The sequence below is a fragment of the Natrix helvetica genome (genome assembly GCF_964273705.1).
Source record: "Natrix helvetica genome assembly, chromosome: 7".
Taxonomy (NCBI): domain Eukaryota; kingdom Metazoa; phylum Chordata; class Lepidosauria; order Squamata; family Natricidae; genus Natrix; species Natrix helvetica.
In genome coordinates this window covers 4678024-4697055 of record NC_138558.1, presented here as the reverse complement: position 1 = coordinate 4697055, position 19032 = coordinate 4678024, and the positions used below count along the sequence as shown (strand labels likewise).

Sequence of the window (19032 nt, the reverse complement as noted above, 5' to 3'; positions counted from 1 at the left end):
GGAGCTGACTATGGGTCTGAGTGGGGTTCCTTCTTTGTGGATCTTCGGGAGACCATAGAGCTTAGGGCATCTGGATGATTTTTCTCTGGGAATGATTCTTTGCTGGATCTCTTCGCTGATGGGGGAGGCTTTTATTTTGGATCTGGTGGTTTTTTCTAAGTAGGCGGTGGGATCCGTGCTTAGGGGTTTGTAAGTGGAGTCTTGGAGTAGGTTGGTTAATTTGGTTTGGTAGTCAGCCAAGCCCCCTACCAATCAGAATACACCTCCACCCAATCAGAATGCAGCCAAGCTCCCACCCAATCAGCACAAACCCCCACTGGCAGTTAAAAGGAGGAACCGGCTGAGATCTCACATTGCTCCTGGAAGCACCAAGCCAGAAGCACCAAGCCGGAAGCAGCAGCCTGAAGGTTATGATGAATGAGACTTCATCGAAACGTCGTGAAGATACTTCCAATTCTACGCGGGAGAAAACCCGAACAACCAAAGACATACATAAAAACACCCGCAAAAACCTCAGAAAACATATATATATCCAAAATCTATCTATCTATCTAAAATCTATATCTATCTATCTAAAATCTATCTATCTATCTACCATCTATCTATCTATCTATCTATCTATCTATCTATCTATCTATCTATCTAAAATCTATCTATTTATCTATCTGTCTAAAATCTATCTATCTAAAATCTATATCTATCTATCTATCTATCTATCTATCTATCTATCTATCTATCTATCTATCTAAAATCTATCTATCTAAAATCTATCTATCTATTTATCTATCTATTTATCTATCTAAAATCTATCAAAAATCTATCTATCTAACTATTTATCTAAAATCTATATCTATCTATCTATCTATCTATCTATCTATCTATCTATCTATCATCTAAAATCTATCTATCTATCTATCAAAAATCTATATCTATTTATCTATCTAAAATCTATCTATTTATCTATCTGTCTAAAAATCTATCTATCATCTATCTATCTATCTATCTATCTATCTATCTATCTATCTATCTATCTAAAATCTATCTAACTATCTATCTAAAATCTATATCTTTCTATCTAAAATCTATCCATCTATTTATTTATCTATCTAAAATCTATCTATCTATCTATTTATCTATCTATTTATCTATCTAAAATCTATCTATCAAAAATCTATCTAACTATTTATCTAAAATCTATATCATCTATCTATCTATCTATCTATCTATCTATCTATCTATCTATCTATCTATCTAAAATCTATCTATCTATCAAAAATCTATATCTATTTATCTATCTGTCTAAAATCTATCTATCTATCATCTATCTATCTATCTTATCTAAAATCTATCTAACTATCTATCTAAAATCTATCTTTCTATCTATCTAAAATCTATCTATCTATCTATTTATCTATCTATTTATCTATCTAAAATCTATCTATCAAAAATCTATCTATCTAACTATTTATCTAAAATCTATATCTATCTATCTATCTATCTATCATCTATCTATCTATCTATCTATCTATCTATCTATCTAAAATCTATCTATCTATCTATCTATCTATCTATCTATCTATCTATCTATCAAAAATCTATATCTATTTATCTATCTAAAATCTATCTATTTATCTATCTGTCTAAAATCTATCTATCTATCATCTATCTATCTATCTTATCTAAAATCTATCTAACTATCTATCTAAAATCTATCTTTCTATCTATCTAAAATCTATCTATCTATTTATTTATCTATCTAAAATTATCTATCTATCTATCTATTTATCTATCTAAAATCTATCTATCAAAAATCTATCTATCTAACTATTTATCTAAAATCTATATCTATCTATCTATCTATCTATCTATCTATCTAAAATCTATCTATCTATCTATCTAAAATCTATCTATCTATCTATCTAAAATCTATATCTATTTATCTATCTAAAATCTATCTATTTATCTATCTGTCTAAAATCTATCTATCATCTATCTATCTATCTATCTATCTATCTATCTATCTATCTATCTATCTAATCTATCTATCTAAAATCTATCTAACTATCTATCTAAAATCTATATCTTTCTATCTATCTAAAATCTATCTATCTAACTATTTATCTAAAATCTATATCTATCTATCTATCTATCTATCTATCTATCTATCTATCTATCTATCATCTATCTATCTATCTATCATCTATCTATCTATCTAAAATCTATCTATCAAATAGATTCTTTTGACCCCCAAAATAAGCGCTTGGCCTTATGTTCGGAGAGGTCTTATTATTTTTGAGGTGCAGGAGGCTCCTTAACCTTGGCCCGCAGATCAGCTGATCCAGAGAGGGCCGGAAGTTCTGTCTCTGTTTCTGGCACACTCTTGCCAGCCCTCACGTCGTTGGGCCTGGCGTTCTGTTTGCAGCCGCCACTAAGAGAAGGAGCACGGTAGCTAGGGTTTGCGGGAGCAGCCTCCGCAAGGTCAGGTGCATGTGGGGAGCGTGGGACATGTTCCCCCCCTTTCCCCCCCCCAGGAAACGGCCAGGACCAACTGCGCATGCGTTTAAATATTTTCGGGGAGGACTTATTTTTGGCGGAGGGCTTATATTAGTGCATGCGCTCAAAAGCCCGATTGGGCTTATTATCCGGGAAGGTCTTATTTTCGGGGAAACAGAGTACTTCAATCCAGCAGTGTGAGTTGAACCTTCTTATCTTCCGGTCAGCCTTCTCTTAACCTAACGTGGCTTTGTTGGTTTAAGATTTAATTTCTTTTTTCTTTAGATAATATGGCGAACTGCAGAAAACCTTCCGTGTGGTCTTCTATTGCTGCCATTGCTGCTTTGGTTCTTGGTTTTGTTTTTGGATACGTCATCCGTAAGTTATCCAAACTCTAATATTGCCAGTTACGTGAGGCTTTTATTTTTAGTGGGGGTTGTTTTTTTTGCATTCCTTTCAAACCCCCCCCCTTTTTTTTTCCCCTGGGGAATGACAGCAGCCAAGTTGATGAAAGAGATTGCATTGGCCCAGTGCTGGGATTCAAAAAAAAATGTTACTACCGGTTCTGTGGCCGTGGTGTGGTGGGGCTTGGTGAGCGTGGCTTGGTGGGATGGCAGGGGAAGGATACTATAAAATCCCCATTCCCTCCCGATCAGCTGGGACTCGGGAGACAGAGAATAGATGGGGGCAGGGCCAGCCAGAGGTGGCATTTGCCGGTTCTCCGAACTACTTAAAATTTTCGCTACTAGTTCTCCAGAACTGGTCAGAACCAGCTGAATACCCCCTCAGATTGGCCTGGCGGAGAACCAGGGTTATTTATCTGTTTGTTCGATTACTATAGCTGCCTATCTCAGTAAATAACTCTGGACAGCTTACAATTCAGAGAACATACGTTCAGTGGTGGGATCCTGCCAATTTAACAACCGGATACGTAATGCCGTTGACCACCTCTACGGCTGCATCCTTGATACTGGTTAAGGAGCCTACAGATCTTTGGGAACAAGGAACTAAAAGTTGCAGAGGGTAATAAGATGGTGAAAAGTTAGCAGACCTCTTCGTTTATATGGAAAAGGCAGGACATTCCGTCTCCGTTTCTGCCTCCTCTGGGATGCAGAGGGAATTAAGCAGGGGTGAAATCCACTTACCTTTGCTACTGGTTCGGTAGCAATGTGAGCGCGCACATGTGCGTAGAGAATCTTCCGTGCATGCACAGAGCGCGCCTGCAAAGGTAAGCGAACAGCCAGGGGGAGAGGGGGGAAGCTGCTGTGCCACACGATTTAGATTGCAGGAAAGCAGGAAATCCTGATTTCTAGATAATATAAATCGCACATCATAGTTGATCGTCAGGAAACTCTGCCTCCAATACAGAGCCCTCGTCAGAGTCTTCCCCAGACTCCAGGACTGGCCCATGTTCCTCCCCAACCTCCTCACTGTCTGAATCTACAGACAGTTCTGGTGGCCACTGGCAGGCCATAACAGGTGGCCCAAGTGCTCTGCCAGCAAAAATGGGCTCCCAAGCTCCGTTTTCGGTTGCGATCACCTCCTGCAACCCTCTGGCAGTGAAAACGGAGCTTGGGAGTGCTGCCCATGGTCCACTAGAGTCAAGGACTAGCTGTATTCCCCAGGCAAATTTGTGCTTCATTAACTAACTGATGGTTGTCAACCCTGAAGCGGAAGTGGCCGAAGCCATCTTGGATGCTTCAGGGCTGCCACAAAGCAGAGCAAGGGATAGGGAGGGGGGAAATAGCTAGATGGGGTTTTGTAGCCAAAGGAAGAAAGTTTTCCTGTGGGAACCAAGGACTTTCCGACAGGTGGCTGGCGAGAGGAGGAGCAAAGTAACCAAGCAACCAGCCAGCTCCTTGATTGGACAACATGACCAGTGAGGCATGGGGGTGGGTGGGAGGAGGAAAACGATTACTTTTTCATTAGGGGAACATGATGTAACCAATAAAATTGTTCTTTGAGGAATTTGCCCGCCTCAAGAGTTTTGCTTTCCATAGGTGCATTACTTGGAATGCTGTCATTTGTTAGATTGTGATCTTTTCCATCCCCCCCTTAGACTCATCGGTAAATGATTGTAAATCACCGTCGGCAACCGCTGAACCTTGGAGACGCCCGTGCTCGCCAGACTGGATTGGATACCTGACAAAATGTTTCTACTACTCAGATAAAGAGGAAACTTGGTTGGCTAGCCAAGAATTTTGCTCTCGGTACAATGCCTCTCTGGCCATTATTGAAAAGCAAGAACTGGTAAGAAATGGTGAAAATATCCTACTGCAGGGGTGTCAAACTCTATTTCACTGAGGGCCGCATCAGGGTAGTGTTTGACCTTTGGGGGGGGGCAGGGGGCGTGGCCAGCTCGACATCACTCGTGTCAGATGCTGTTCTGACCGAGGCTTCCCGAGAGCATGACGCAAACTCCTTGTCCCAACAAAAACCCCTTTTATGAATTGACTGTGAATTCTGCTCATTCAGATCCATCAAAGTGTTTCAGGGGAGGATTTATAGTCACAGACCTTATCTGGCTTGGAGAGCTGACAGGCCGATCTCCATGAAGCCTCCTGGGACAAAAAACAGGCCATGGGAGGTGGGCACATGCGTGACCACTGCCCCATGCGCATGTGTGTCCCGCATGCGCCCCGCTCCCCGCACATTTGCAGCAGTGACCCAAAAACCAGCTGGCTGGTACGAGGCGCGTGTCTATGCGTGGTAGAACTGAGCTGGGGTGACGGTGCCATAGGTTCATCATCCTAGACCTAGATAAAGAAAATAACTGCATGTATAAAAACATAAACACGGAATTCAAGCACATTTGCTGATGAACTAAACAGGGATTTCGGAGGACCGAAGCAGCAAGTATAAAAATATGTATGGATATTCTTGAGTGTTTCTTGAGTTATGGCCTCAGTGGAGTCCAGAATTTCTGTTGTTGAAACAAGACATTTTAAAGTGAGTTTTGATCCATTTTACAACCTTCCTTGCCACGGTCGTTAAGTGAATCACTGCAGTTGTTTAGTCAGGAACAGGTTTGTTAAATGAATCTGGCTTCCCCATGGACTTCGCTTCTGAGAAGGTCGCAAAAGGGGATCACGTGACCCCTGGACATTGCGACCGTAATAAATTCGAGCCAGTTGCCAAGCATCTGAATTTGGATCAGGTGACCACAGGGAATGCTGCAAACGGTCATAAGTGTTCAAAACGGTTATCGGTCCCCTTTTCCAGTGCCGTTGTGACTTCAGACAGTTGTTCTGACCGAGGCTTTCCGAGAGCCTGAAGCCAACTCCTTGTCCCGACAAAAACCCCTTTGATTAATTGACTGTGGATTCTGCTCATTCGCATCCAGCAAAGTCTTTCAAGGGAGGATTTACAGTCACAGACCTTCTCTGGCTTGGAGAGCTGCCATGCCGATCTCTCCTTGCAAAACTTGGCAAGGAGTCTCTCCGAATTTAGTTCGCTTAATGAGTCACAAACCAATTAAGCCAGGGGTGTCCAAACTTGGGAACTTTAAGACTTGTGGACTTCAACTTCAACTTCAACTCAGCTGGGGAATTCTGGGAGTTGAAGTCCACAAGTCTTAAAGTTCCCAAGTTTGGACACCCCTGAATTAAGCGAACTAATTGTCTCCTGCAAACTCCACTCCCCCTTTGCTCCTCTTTTATTTCCTCTGGGAAGGGCCATTCATCGTCCACCTGTGGCCTTACTCCCAAGTTGACCCCTGTTCTTTAGCTCTTCCCTTCCTCTGGCAGCTCTGCGGGTGATCACACTGGGAACAGGCTCCAGCTGTTCTTCTCCCTCCCTGATATCTGACTCTGAAGGCAGCTGATAACTGACCTATGACCCTGGCCCCCTCTCTGCCTCCGACACAGAGGCCTCCTCAGAGCCTTCCCCAGACTCCAGGACTGGCCCAGGTTCCTCCCCAACCAACCTTCTCACTGTTCGAATCTGCTGCCAGCTCTTCTGGCCGCTGGCAAGCCATAACAGGTGGCCCGAGTGCTCTCCCAGTGAAAATGGGCTCCCGAACTCCGTTTTCGGCTGCGATGGCCTCCTGCAACAGTCTGCCAGTGAAAACTGAGAAAACTCTGTTTTCTCTGGCAGAAGCACCAGGGCAGTTCCTACTGTATTGTGGATGGTACCAATTTCATGCGGGGAGCACATACATCAGTTCTGCTTGCAGGGAATTGATTTTGTACAATAAGTTGATTTTTTTTTCATTGTTTGTTTCGTGTTTGAATTGATTTTCATTCAGGAAGACCATCTATTACAGCCAGTGTCTTTAGCCTATGGGTTAGAAGTTCGGGAATGGCTGATTTTTGCCCTCTGGCGCCTTCAGGGAAGCATCCTAAGGGCTCCGGAGGGCGAAAAACGGTCCTACGAGCAAACCGGAAGCCCATTCCTGAACTTCCGATTTGCCTGTAGGGCCAGTTTTTTGTGCTCCAGAGGCTTCAAGGAAGCCTCCAGAGGGCGAAAAATGTCCTCAAAAGAAGGCCAAAGTCAGCTGCCCAGTACGCACATGCGTGCTGGAGCTGACAGGGCAACGTCTTGTGTGTCCTAACAAATGGCTCCGGTGCCAAAGGTTCGCCATCACGGGGCTATAGCAATCCTTGCATGCTGAAACAGCTGGTGATCGGGAGACCCATGCTAAAACTGAAAGCGAAACTTGATGTTGGCTCCACGAGGCAAATTGCTGGGAGGCAGAAGCAGATTTTTTTTTCTTGTGCTAATCAGGCTGTTTGCTGTTTGCTGCAAGGAGGCAAGTCAATAACTATAAATGCCTATAGAATGCTCAAATTATTAGACTTATTTTTTAAAGACTGCTTTATTATTATTCTAGACAACTTAACAAAACGAAGAAGCTTTTTAAAATAAACGCTTGATCTGAAGAGGCCCAGTGCTATTGTATCTTCTTTTAAATAGCAGAGAATAAGGTATACTTCCAGAAAGCCACATCAATTTTAAAAGCATGTGAACACTACAAACGGTGTATATTGTCTGTACTGTTTGCTGTTTGTTGCAAGGAGGTAAATTGCTGGGAGGCAGATATTTTTTCCCTTGTTTTCCTCCCCAAACGCTAGGTGCATCTTATACTTCGGAGCATCTTATACTCTGAAAAATAGGGTAATATACCGTGTTTCCCTGAAAATAAGACTGGGTCTTATATTTATTTTTCCTCCGAAAGACGTATTGGGGATTATTTTCTGTTCAGGTCTTGTTTTCTGGGAAATACAGTACTAAATGCATCCGTCTGGTTGATGGTCTTAACTGGGTCTTATTTTGGGGGTAGGGCTTATATTATGATATAAGCCATACCCCATGCTAGGGCTTATTTTCCAGTTGGGTCATATTTTGGGAAAAATAGGGCATAATCAAGCAATATTATAGAATATTTTGCCGACTCCAAATATACCTGCGATTTGATTATTGAGGAAATAGTTAAAACAATTAAAACATATGGGGAGGGGGTCTATAAATATTTCAGAGGGATTTGATGTTCACCATTTATTCTCTCCAAAGGCTTTTGTGCACCGTTACAAAGGAAGCCTTTCTCACTGGATTGGCCTCCATCGGGACCCAAATCAACCCTGGAAATGGATCAATGGAAACGTATCAACGTGAGTCATCTCTTTCTCTCTTGTGTCTTCCCTTGAGGGAAGGGTGAGATGGGCGGCATGTACATTTAATAAATGAATGAAATAAACTCTACAACAGGCTAACACTGAAAAGAAGTGGCCTTCGGTTTATCGATCATCCAGGGCAGTCCTTTCATAGCGATAGCCATAGCCCTTAGACTTATATACCGCTTTGCAGTGCTTTCCAGCCCTCTCTAAGCGCTTTGCAGAGTCAGCCTCTTGCCCCCAACAATCTGGGTCCTCATTTTACCCACCTCGGAAGGATGGAAGGCTGAGTCAACATTGAGCTAATAAGAATCGAACTCCTTGCAGTGGGCAGAGTTAGCCTGCAATACTGCATTTTAACAGGAAGGAAGGAAGGAAGGAAGGAAGGAAGGAAGGAAGGAAGGAAGGAAGGAAGGAAGGAAGGAAGGAAGGAAGGAAGGACAAAAGAAGGAGGGAGCCAAGAAAGAAAGAAAGAAAGAAAGAAAGAAAGAAAGAAAGAAAGAAAGAAAGAAAGAAAGAAAGAAAGAAAGAAAGAAAGAAAGAAAAGAGCAATAGAACTTAGACTTATATACAGCTTCACAGTGCCTTACAGCCCTCTCTAAGCGCTTTACAGAGTCAGCCTCTTGCCCCCAATAATCTGGGTCCTCATTTTACCCACCTCGGAAGGATGTAAGGCTGAGTCAACATTGAGCTAATAAGAATCAAACTCCTTGCAGTGGGCAGAGTTAGCCTGCAATACTGCATTTTAACAGGAAGGAAGGAAGGAAGGAAGGAAGGAAGGAAGGAAGGAAGGAAGGAAGGAAGGAAGGAAGGAAGGAAGGAAGGACGAAAGAAGGAGGGAACCAAGAAAGAAAGAAAGAAAGAAAGAAAGAAAGAAAGAAAGAAAGAAAGAAGGAAGGAAGGAAGGAAGGAAGGAAGGAAGGAAGGAAGAAAGAAAGAAAGAAAGAAAGAAAGAAAGAAAGAAAGAAAGAAAGAAAGAAAGAAAGAAAGAAAGAAAGAGAAAAGAGCGAGCAATAGAACTTAGACTTATATACAGCTTCAAAGTGCCTTGTAGTCCTCTCTAAGCGGTTTACAGAGTCAGCCTCTTGCCCCCAACAATCTGGGTCCTCATTTGACCCACCTCAGAAGGAGGGAAGGCTGAGTCAACCTTGAGCCTGGTGAGATTTCAACTGCCGAACTGCAGCTTGCAGTCAGCTGAAGTAGCCTGCAGTACCACACTCTAACCACTGCGCCACCTTGGCTCAGGACTTTCATTGCTGCCTCTCCACTAGAGTGTTGCTGTGGCCTAGAGGTGGAGCTCTCGTCTCACAATCAAGGAGGCCGTGAGTTCGATGCTAGGCAGAGGCAGATATTTCTCTCTCTTCTGCACACTGACAATATATCTGCTGAATATAACTCCGCATTGGCAACAGGAAGGGCATCTGGCCAGTAAACATTCAGCTCCCCATCTAGTTGCCCAGACTCCACCCTGCAAAGGGATTATGGGGTCGTTAAATGATGATGATTGCTGCCTCTCCACTCCAAGTCATTCCCGTTCCCCGACTTTGATCTGATGACGTAGGTCTTATATATCTTGCGATTGCCCTTGGAAGTTGCTGGAATAAAGAAGCCAATTGGGAGCACCAAATTAAAGTCGGCTGAGGGTGACTTAAGTCTCTCTTACTCACAGGTGGGGTGGGGGTGTGTGAGAGAGGAAAGCAATGCTGTGGGGACCTGGCAGAAAAAAAGATGTTACTAGGGCAAGTTAATGACATGGTTAGATGCCGGGGGGGGCATAGCTTTTCACCCTTGTTGCCCTAACCCCTTGTGTTGCAGGTGGAAGGTCCTTGGTGATGGAGGGAACTGTGCCTTTCTGAATGACGATGGCAAAGCAAGCTGTTCCAGGTGCCAATCAAACCATCACTGGATATGCAGCAAACCTGATGAGTTCACAAGCCCAAAGATGGTTTAGAAGACAAGAGAATAGCAGAGTTGGAAGGGACCTTGGAGGTCTTCTAGTCCAACCCTCTGCCTAGGCAGGAATCCCTATACCGTTCCAGACAAATGGCTATCCAACATCTTCTTAAAGACTTCCAGTGTTGGGGCATTCACCACTTCTGGAGGCAACTTCTGTTCCACGGATGAATTCTTCTCACTGTCAGGAAGTTTCTCCTCAGTTCTAAGTTGCTTCGCTCCTTGATTAGTTTCCACCCATTGCTTCTTGTTCTGTCCTCAGGTGCCTTGGAGAATAGCTTGACTCCCTCTTCTTTGTGGCAACCTCTGAGATATTGGAATAATGCTATCATGTCTCCCCTAGTCCTTCTTTCTCTTAAGCTAAACATACCCAGTTCCTGCAACCGTTCTTCATATGTTTTAGTCTCCAGTCCCCTAATCCTCTTTGTTGCTCTTCTCTGCACTCTTTCTAGAGTCTCCACATCTTTTTTACATCGTGGCGACCAAAACTGAATGCAGTATTCCAAGTGTGGCCTTACCAAGGCATTATAAAGTGGTATTAACACTTCACGTGATCTTGATTCTATCCCTCTGTTGATGCAGCCTAGAACTGTGTTGGCTTTTTTGGCAGCTGCTGCACACTGCTGGCTCATATTTAAATGGTTGTCCACTAGGACTCCAAGATCCCTTTCACAGTTACTACTACTGAGCAAGGTATCACCTATACTATACCTGTGCATTCCGTTTTTGTTGCCTAAATGTAGAACCTTACTCTTTTCACCATTGAATTTCATTTTATTAGATAGTGCCCAATGTTCAAGTTTGTCAAGATCCTTCTGTATCTTAAGCCTATCTTCTGGAGTGTTGGCTATTCCTGCCAGCTTGGTGTCATCTGCAAATTTGATGAGTTCCCCATTTATTCCCTCATCCAAATCATTGATGAAGATGTTGAAGAGTACTGGGCCTAAAACAGAGCCTTGGGGTACTCCACTGCATACTTCCCTCCATGTAGATGCAGTTCCATTGAGGACTACACGTTGAGTGCGGTTGGTCAGCCAGTTACGAATCCATCTGGTGGTGATGCTGTCTAACCCACATTCTTCTACTTTATCTAGTAGTAGGTTATGGTCTACCTTATCAAAAGCCTTACTGAAGTCCAAGTAAACTATATCAATGGCATTCCTCTGGTCCACTAATTTTGTCACATTATCAAAGAATGCAATAAGATTAGTCTGGCATGATCTGTTTTTGACAAATCCATGTTGACTTTTGGCTATTACTTTGTTTGCTTCTAGGTGTTCGCAAATTCGTTGCTTGATTATTTTTTCCAGAATCTTTCCTGGTATTGAGATCAGGCTGATAGGTCTGTAGTTTCCTGGATCTATTTTTTTCCCTTTTTTGAAGATGGGAACCACATCAGCTCTTTTCCAGTCCTCTGGTAGTTCCCCGGTGTTCCAGGATCTCTGAAAGATATAATTCAGTGGTTCTGAGATCTCGTCTGCTAGTTCCTTCAGAACCCTGGGGTGTAATCCATCCGGTCCTGGTGATTTGAACTCATCTAGGGTAGACAGGTGCTCACTTACCATTTTCTTCCCTATTTCAATTTGTGTTCCTAATCTGATTTTTGTGGTGCTGCTTTTGACAGGTTGGACTGTTTTATCCCTTTGTGTAAAGACAGATGCAAAACATGAGTTAAATAGTTCTGCTTTCTTCCTGTTGCTTGTCACCTTCTTGCCACTTTCTCCTAGCAATGGACCAATTGTTTCCTTAACTTTTTTCTTGTTTTTAACATGTTGGAAGAAGCTTTTTTTGTTAATTTTTACTTTTGTGGCAAGCCTTTCTTCATTGTGAGCCTTAGCTTTCCTCACTTCATCTTTACAGGCTCGGGCTATTTGCTGATATTCTGCCTTAGTTATGTCCCCCTCCTTCCACTTTTTATACTTACCTTTTTTGTCTTTCAGTTTGTCAGATAATTCTTTATGCAGCCATGCTGGTTTCTTTTGGGAGCTGATATTTTTCTTCTTCATTGGTATTGTGCTAGACTGGGCTTTTGTAATCTCATTTTTCAAAATTTCCCAAGCTTCTTGAGTTGTTTTCCCCTTGAGGATTCTCATCCATGGAATTTTTCCCAAGCTCTCTCTAAGTTTATTGAAATTAGCTTTCTTAAAGTCCAAGATTCTAGTTTGGCTTTGTTCTACTACTTGTGTTTGGATAATGTTGAATTCCAATATTGCATGGTCACTTGCCCCCAGGGTTCCTATGGCTTCAACACTTTCTATCATTTCCTCTCTGTTAGTGAGGATTAAGTCCAATATGGCTGATCCCCTTGTTCCCTTCTCTACTTTTTGGAAAACAAAGTTGTCTGCTAGGTTTCTTAAGAACCTGTTGGATCTTCCACTTGGAGTTTGTTTCCCAGTTGATGTCAGGGTAGTTAAAATCTCCCATTACTATTGTGGTGTGCTTCCTACATACCTTAGTTAGCTGACTAGCAAAAAGTTCATCTACTTCCTCTGCTTGGTTGGGTGGCCTGTAGTATAGACCTATGGCAATGTCATTTCCCCCACAACCTTTAATATTGACCCAAATGCATTCAAGATAGTTCTCATCATTGTTGCGTTCTATTTCTGTAGAGATGTAGTTATTTCTTATATATAGTACAACTCCACCTCCTCTTTTATTTGGTCTATTTCTTTTAAATAATTTAAATCCTTCTAGCTGTATATTCCATTTGTTGGTTTCATCCCACCAAGTTTCTGTAATGGCAATAATATCGTATCTGCCCTCTTTTACTTGAATTTCTAATTCGCCCTGTTTATTCCTCATACTCTGTGCATTGGTGTATAGACATTTGAGTTCATTTTGATTGACCCTGTGTTTACTGTCTATATAACCTGTGTTATGACTGACTGCCCCTATTTTCTTGCCACTTGTGTGATTCATGCACATGGTATGGCAATCACTATTAAATGCTTGGTTTTGCTTGACAGCAGGAGTGATAATCTTACCCACACACACATCTATGTTACATGCACTTATAACCCTATGAATTTTAGTTTCCTGGGGACAGAAATGTTCTGTATCTATTAATTCTCTGTCCCCGCTCTTCAGCTTAAATGTTTATCAAGAAAATCTGTGAATTTAATGCCAAGTAACTCAGTCCCTTTCTTGGATGGGTGCAACCCATCTCTTTTGTACAGTTTTTCATTGGACCAGCTACAGGCATCATGACTAATAAAACCAAAGCCTTCCCTTTTACACCACTCCTTTAGCCAAACATTAAACTCTGCTACACACTGGCCCTTCCCTTTTTGTTCCTTATATACAGGTAAAACCTCTGAAAAGATAAGCCTACAACCTATACTATTAAGTTCATACCCCAAGTTCTGGAAATCATTCTGCACAGAAAGTACATCTTTTTGGGACAGATCATTTGTGCCAAGATGTATAATAGCATCAACGTCACAGTCCTTACTTGCATTCTTGACTATCTTAAGAATACGCCTCTTGTCTCTGCTGGCAGTAGCACCTGGCAGACACCTGACCTCTTTTAAAACCTCCATATCCTCTCCTAAATTTACATCCTTTACGATTGAATCACCAACCAGAAGGTGGCTTCTCTTTTTGCTTACCTTGCTCTTCTTCTGTGACTGATGTGTGATACCTGGTTCCCCATTTCGCATTTCCGAAGAAGGTACTTCGTTTTGGACCATGATCCCCTGCTTATTTGAGTCATCATTTTCACAACTCCTGTGTAGCTTCTTCTCTGGTAATATTATACTGCTCACTAGGGCATACAAAACATTTGCCAGACCAATTCTTGAATACAGCTCGTCTGTCTGGAACCCGCACTACATATTGGTCATTAATTGAGCGAGTCCAGAGATATTTCACAAGAAGAGTCCTCCTCTACTCACAACAGAAAACCTTATGCCACCAGGCTTGAAATTTTGGGCTTAGACAACTTAGAACTACGCCACCTTCGGTCTGACCTAAGCGTAGTACATAAAATTACCTGCTGCAATGTCCTACCTGTCAATGACTACTTCAGCATTAATGTCAACAATACAGGAGCATACAATAGATACAAACCTAACGTAAACTGCTCCAAATGCGAACGCAGAAAATACGACCAACAGAGTGGTCAACGCCTGGAATACTCTACCCGACTCCAGCTGTTGACCTCGCCCCATTCTTAAAAGATCCATAAAGGGGGAGTGCATAAGCGCACCAAAGTGTCTACCGTCCCGGTCCTACTGTCCCCATTTATTCGTATCCATTTCATTATTCATAATCATATTTATACATATCTGTTATCTTGTACATGCTTGACAAATAAATAAATAAATTCCCTTCCATTTTCCTAGACAAGAATAAAACCTTCCCCTGTTAAAATCCAAGGATATTATTTTTCTGCTTAAGCTTTTGGAGCTCCAATCACTGGGGTTGTTGCTATTTATATTTTATCTAATTGAAGTCATTCATTATTATTATTTTTATTGTTGTTGCTTGTTTCCTGCTTTTCTTAAATGTTGGCTTGACTGCGAGATCTGCTTTCTGTTTCAAAATGAAAATACCAACCGGAAGAGGGCAGCAAGTCCCTTATTTTGACGGAGAGGCAAGCCGCAGGATTTCTCAGATCATCGGCCTCAAAAGAAGTCAACCTTGGCCAGCATGGATTCTCCAGCAAGATGGTTGAGACGGAAGAGATAAGAGAGTTATTAGGGGAGGGGGAGCCAGTACTTGTCAGGAAATGCCTCGGTTTAAAGTTTAAACAGGACATTTGACCTGAAGTCCCACATATGTTCATTGGGAATAAATCCAGGCGTCATAAATGAAACATCTCACAACGTTTGAAGATACAATGGAGATACACACAATCTGCTAAACCAGACAAGTCAACAACCAATTGTGTTCTGGTTGATTATTTATCTGCTGTGAATCCGTTTATCCCTGGTGCACTGTTGATGTTACCTAGTTGGGTAATGAAATTTCTACACGAAACCACCAACCTCAGAGAGCACCAAGGACCCCACAGTCCTCCTCCTCCTCCGTGCAAAGCCCACTCCCTCCTAACCCTGATGATATTACCTAGTTGGGTCACGAAACATCTGCCTGAAAACAACCAAGTTCAGAGAGCACCAAGAACTAATGTGAATCCTTCAATATCATCTGCTGAAGACTTAACTTTTGGGGCACATTATGCTAACATGGGCAAACCTTGGCTAGTTGGGGCTTCAGCGTGTTTTGGGATATGACACGAACCATTACGTCATCTCACCGGGAATTTCGCATGTGGGTCAACCAAATGATTCAGTTTAGCATGGGCAAACCCAGCAGGCAAGACTGGATGGAAACTTACAACTTGCCTGCTATTTAAAGATCTGTGCAATAACATGCAAAATTGCCTCATTGCCTTACTCTGAGCAGGTCTTGCTAGCATCACGGAAGCTGACAGCTTGCAAGGATGGGTTTCGTAATACTCCCCATATTTGCCCTGCATACTTTCTCACGTTCTCACATTTCCAGACAGAAAGGGTGGACATTTTTTTCTTTCTTTCTTTCTTTCTTTCTTTCTTTCTTTCTTTCTTTCTTTCTTTCTTTCTTTCTTTCTTTCTTTCTCTTTCTTTCTTTCTTCTTTCTTTCTCTCTCTCTGTCTCTGTCTCTCTCTCTCTCTCTTTCTTTCTTGTTTTTTATTCATACATTTTTCCTTAACGTATATGAGTGCTTAAAGCCGTATATATTTTCTGAGTCAATTGACAAATATATAATAACAACAATAACATTCTTTATTTGTATACGCCAGTGATGGCGAACCATTTTGTAAAGGCGTGCCAAAAAATGTGAGTGCGCGTGCCACAACACAATGCTCCCCCACCCACCTGCACATGTGCACATAACCCCTGCCCCGCGCATGTGCGCATGACTTCCCATGTGCAGGGGGGGAGTTTTCACCCTTCCCAGCCTCCGGAGGTTTTCCTGATGCCTGGGGAGGGTGAAAACAGTCTCCCCCGGCCCTCTGGAAGGCCAAAAATCATGTGCGTGCCAGAGCTGATGGCTTGCGTGCCGGAAAATATGACTCCGCATACCACCTGTGGCACGCATGCCATAGGTTCGCCATCATGGGTATATACTAATATTCTTCCAGTTTCTAATTTCTACCTTTTATTATCTAACCAGTGATAAAACAAATCCCAAGTTAAAAAGTATTCTGTGTCTACTTTGTCCTTTATCTTTAATGTTAGCCTATCTATTTCTGCACAGTCTTATATTTTCACATTTTTTCTTATTGGACATCCTATTTCAGCGAAGCACGGGTAGTTCTAGATTTACAACCGTTCGTTTAGTGACTGCTGGAGGTTACGACGGCACTGAAAAAAGGGAGTGATGACCGTTTTTCACACTTAACAACCGTTGCAGCACCCCCATGGTCACGTGCTCGGAATTTGGAGGCTTGACTCATATTTATGACAGTCGCAGTGTGCCCGGGGTCAAGCGATCCCTTTTTGCGACATTCTGACAAGCAATGACAATTGGGGAAGCCGGATTTACTTAACAACCGTGTTGCTCGCTAAACAGCTGCAGTGATTTGCTGAGCCACGCAAACGGTCGTAAAATCGGACAAAACCTGCGTAACCATTGTCTTGCTTAGTGATGGGGCTCAATGGTGGTCATAAGTCGAGGACTACCTGTAGGAACATTCCAGCTGCTTTTCAAATGTGACGCTGAACCCTTCCTATCTAACTATTGGCTGCATTCACACAATACACCAACCAATACTGATTATTTCCTGGAGTTTACACAACTCGGAACGAGGAACTGAGAACGAAGCAAAAACGAAGCAAAGTTAACACTATCCAAGCTTAGCGTGTCGTACGAAAAATCCTAGTTTTTTTGTTTGACTTTTTAAGGATATTATTGGTGCTTTTAAATGACCCCGCTTTGATTTTCCACTGCTGAACGTGGAGACTGTGGGTTTAATTATTACGACCCTATGCTTTCTGTCTTACGACAAACAATCCCATTTAGGGAAAGTGACAAGGTCTCGGTCAAGCAAAGGTTTGGGGGGGTGAGCTCCCAAAACTGCTAAATTAGATGGAACTGGGTTGTACATAGAAGATCTGCAGTGGAATGAGGAAGAAGGATAGGTTGTAGGGCGCCGCCCCTGAGTTGCAACATGCCAGAAAACCACAAGATAGAAGCCAAGGCTTTGGGGTTTTGTTTTTTCTTTCTTTCTGTTATCTTGTGGATAACTGCCTGGACTATTGCCATCACATCTGGTAGCTCTGACTTAAACAGATTCAGCTTTGTCTGCAAGATGAGATAATTTTAGGTTTTCAGCTCGTGATGAGTAAAATAAGAAAGAAAAGAAAATTGTCTGTCTGCCCCCCCCCTCTGTTTTTATCTATCAACAAATCTCTATGTCTGTCTGTCTATCTATCTACAGTATCTATCTAAAATCTATCTAAAATCTGTCTGTCTGTCTGTATCTGTCTATCTATCTATCATCTATCTATCTATCTATCTGTCTGTGTCTGTCTGTCTATTTACAGTATCTATCTAAAATCTATCTAAAATCTATCTAAAATCTATCTAAAATCTGTCTGTCTGTCTGTCTGTCTGTCTGTCTGTCTGTCTGTCTGTCTGTCTACCTACCTACCTACCTACCATGTTTCCCCAAAAATAAAATAGGGTCTTATTTTCTTTTGACCCCCAAAATAAACACTTGGCCTTATTTTTGGGGAGGTCTTATTATTTTTGAGGTGCAGGAGGCGACTGCTGTGTTGCAATATTTTCAGGGAGGGCTTATTTTAGCGCATGAGCTCAAAAGCCTGTGGGCTTATTATCCAGGGAGGTCTTATTATCTGGGAAATAGGGTATCTATCGATCTAAAATCTATCTATATAACAAAAATCGATCGATCTATCTATCTAAAATCTATCTATCTACATCTATGTATCTATCTATGTATCTATCTAAAATCTATCTATCTATCTAAAATCTGTCTCCATCTACCTACCTACCTATCCACATAGTTATCTCTCTGGATCCTGGAAAGAGTTAGCAATGTCCCAATATTTGAGGGGCTGTCCCCAAAAGGAGAGGGTCCACCTGTTTCGCCAAAGCACCTGAAGGCAGGAGAAGAAGCAACGGATGGAAACTAGGAGAGAAGCAACCTAGAAATATGGAGGAATTTCTGTGGAACAATTAACCTGTGGAACAGCTTGTCCCCAGAGGTTGTGATTGCTCCAACACTGGAAGTCTTTAAGAAGATGTTGGACAGCCATGTGTCTGAAATGATATAGGGTCTCCTGCCTGTGCAGGGGGGTGGACTAGAAGACCTCCAAGGTCCCTTCCAACTCTGTTTCCCTGTTTAGTTATGTCCATAAAGCCATCCTTAAGAGCAAATGATCAGAGTAGGCATATCTCAACTGGCCCTATGGGCACCGGGTTCTGCCTGGCAAGGCTTTGAAAGCCCTGTGGTGAACCAGCTAAATCCACAGCTGGAGAGCATTAGCAGAAGGGCATGAATCATAGTCCAAAAACGATAGGCGGTCCAGGTGAGCTGGACATAATTCCATTGAGTCTTTCAGGTAAGCCTTGACAAATCCAGAGGGTGATGATGGGCCCAGACAAGATCGGTTAAGGTTCAACCAAAGTCCCAAAGGTGCTTTTTCCAGAGGCACCTGGGCTTTCTGATTTTTCTCTGAAGACGTTTTGCTTCTTATCCAAGAAGCTTCTTCAGCTCTGGCTGGATGGTGGGGGAATTTACATGACCAGCTGTCTGCAAGGAACGTAAAACCTTCCAGTCCCCACCATCCAGTCAGAGGAGAAGAAGCTTCTGGGATGAGAAGCGAAATGTCTCCAAAGGAAAAAAAACCCAGAAAGTCCAGTTGCCTCTTGAAAAAAAGTAGCTTTGGGTCAACTATGACCTGGATGACGGAGAATCTCCACAGACGTTCAGCCCAAGTGGCATTTGTTGATTTGTCAATAGAGA

General features: G+C 42.3%; 2 protein-coding genes across 2 annotated transcripts in view; one reads left to right on the top strand and one right to left on the bottom strand.

Moving 5' to 3' along the window:
• The window catches only part of LOC309395779 (killer cell lectin-like receptor subfamily B member 1B allele C), a gene marked incomplete at its 5' end in the record, with an annotated part of 28317 nt that extends 18175 nt beyond the window's left edge, over positions 1 to 10142 (top strand). The window contains 4 exons of the mRNA XM_081960312.1: positions 2779 to 2871; positions 4553 to 4743; positions 8005 to 8102; positions 9921 to 10142. Coding sequence (XP_081816438.1) covers positions 2779 to 2871; positions 4553 to 4743; positions 8005 to 8102; positions 9921 to 10056 — 518 coding nt within the window. The 3' untranslated portion in view covers positions 10057 to 10142. The remainder of the gene's footprint in view (positions 1 to 2778; positions 2872 to 4552; positions 4744 to 8004; positions 8103 to 9920) is intronic.
• The window catches only part of LOC309395842 (uncharacterized protein), a 196386-nt gene that overhangs the window by 68177 nt on the left and 109177 nt on the right, over positions 1 to 19032 (bottom strand). The window lies entirely within an intron of this gene.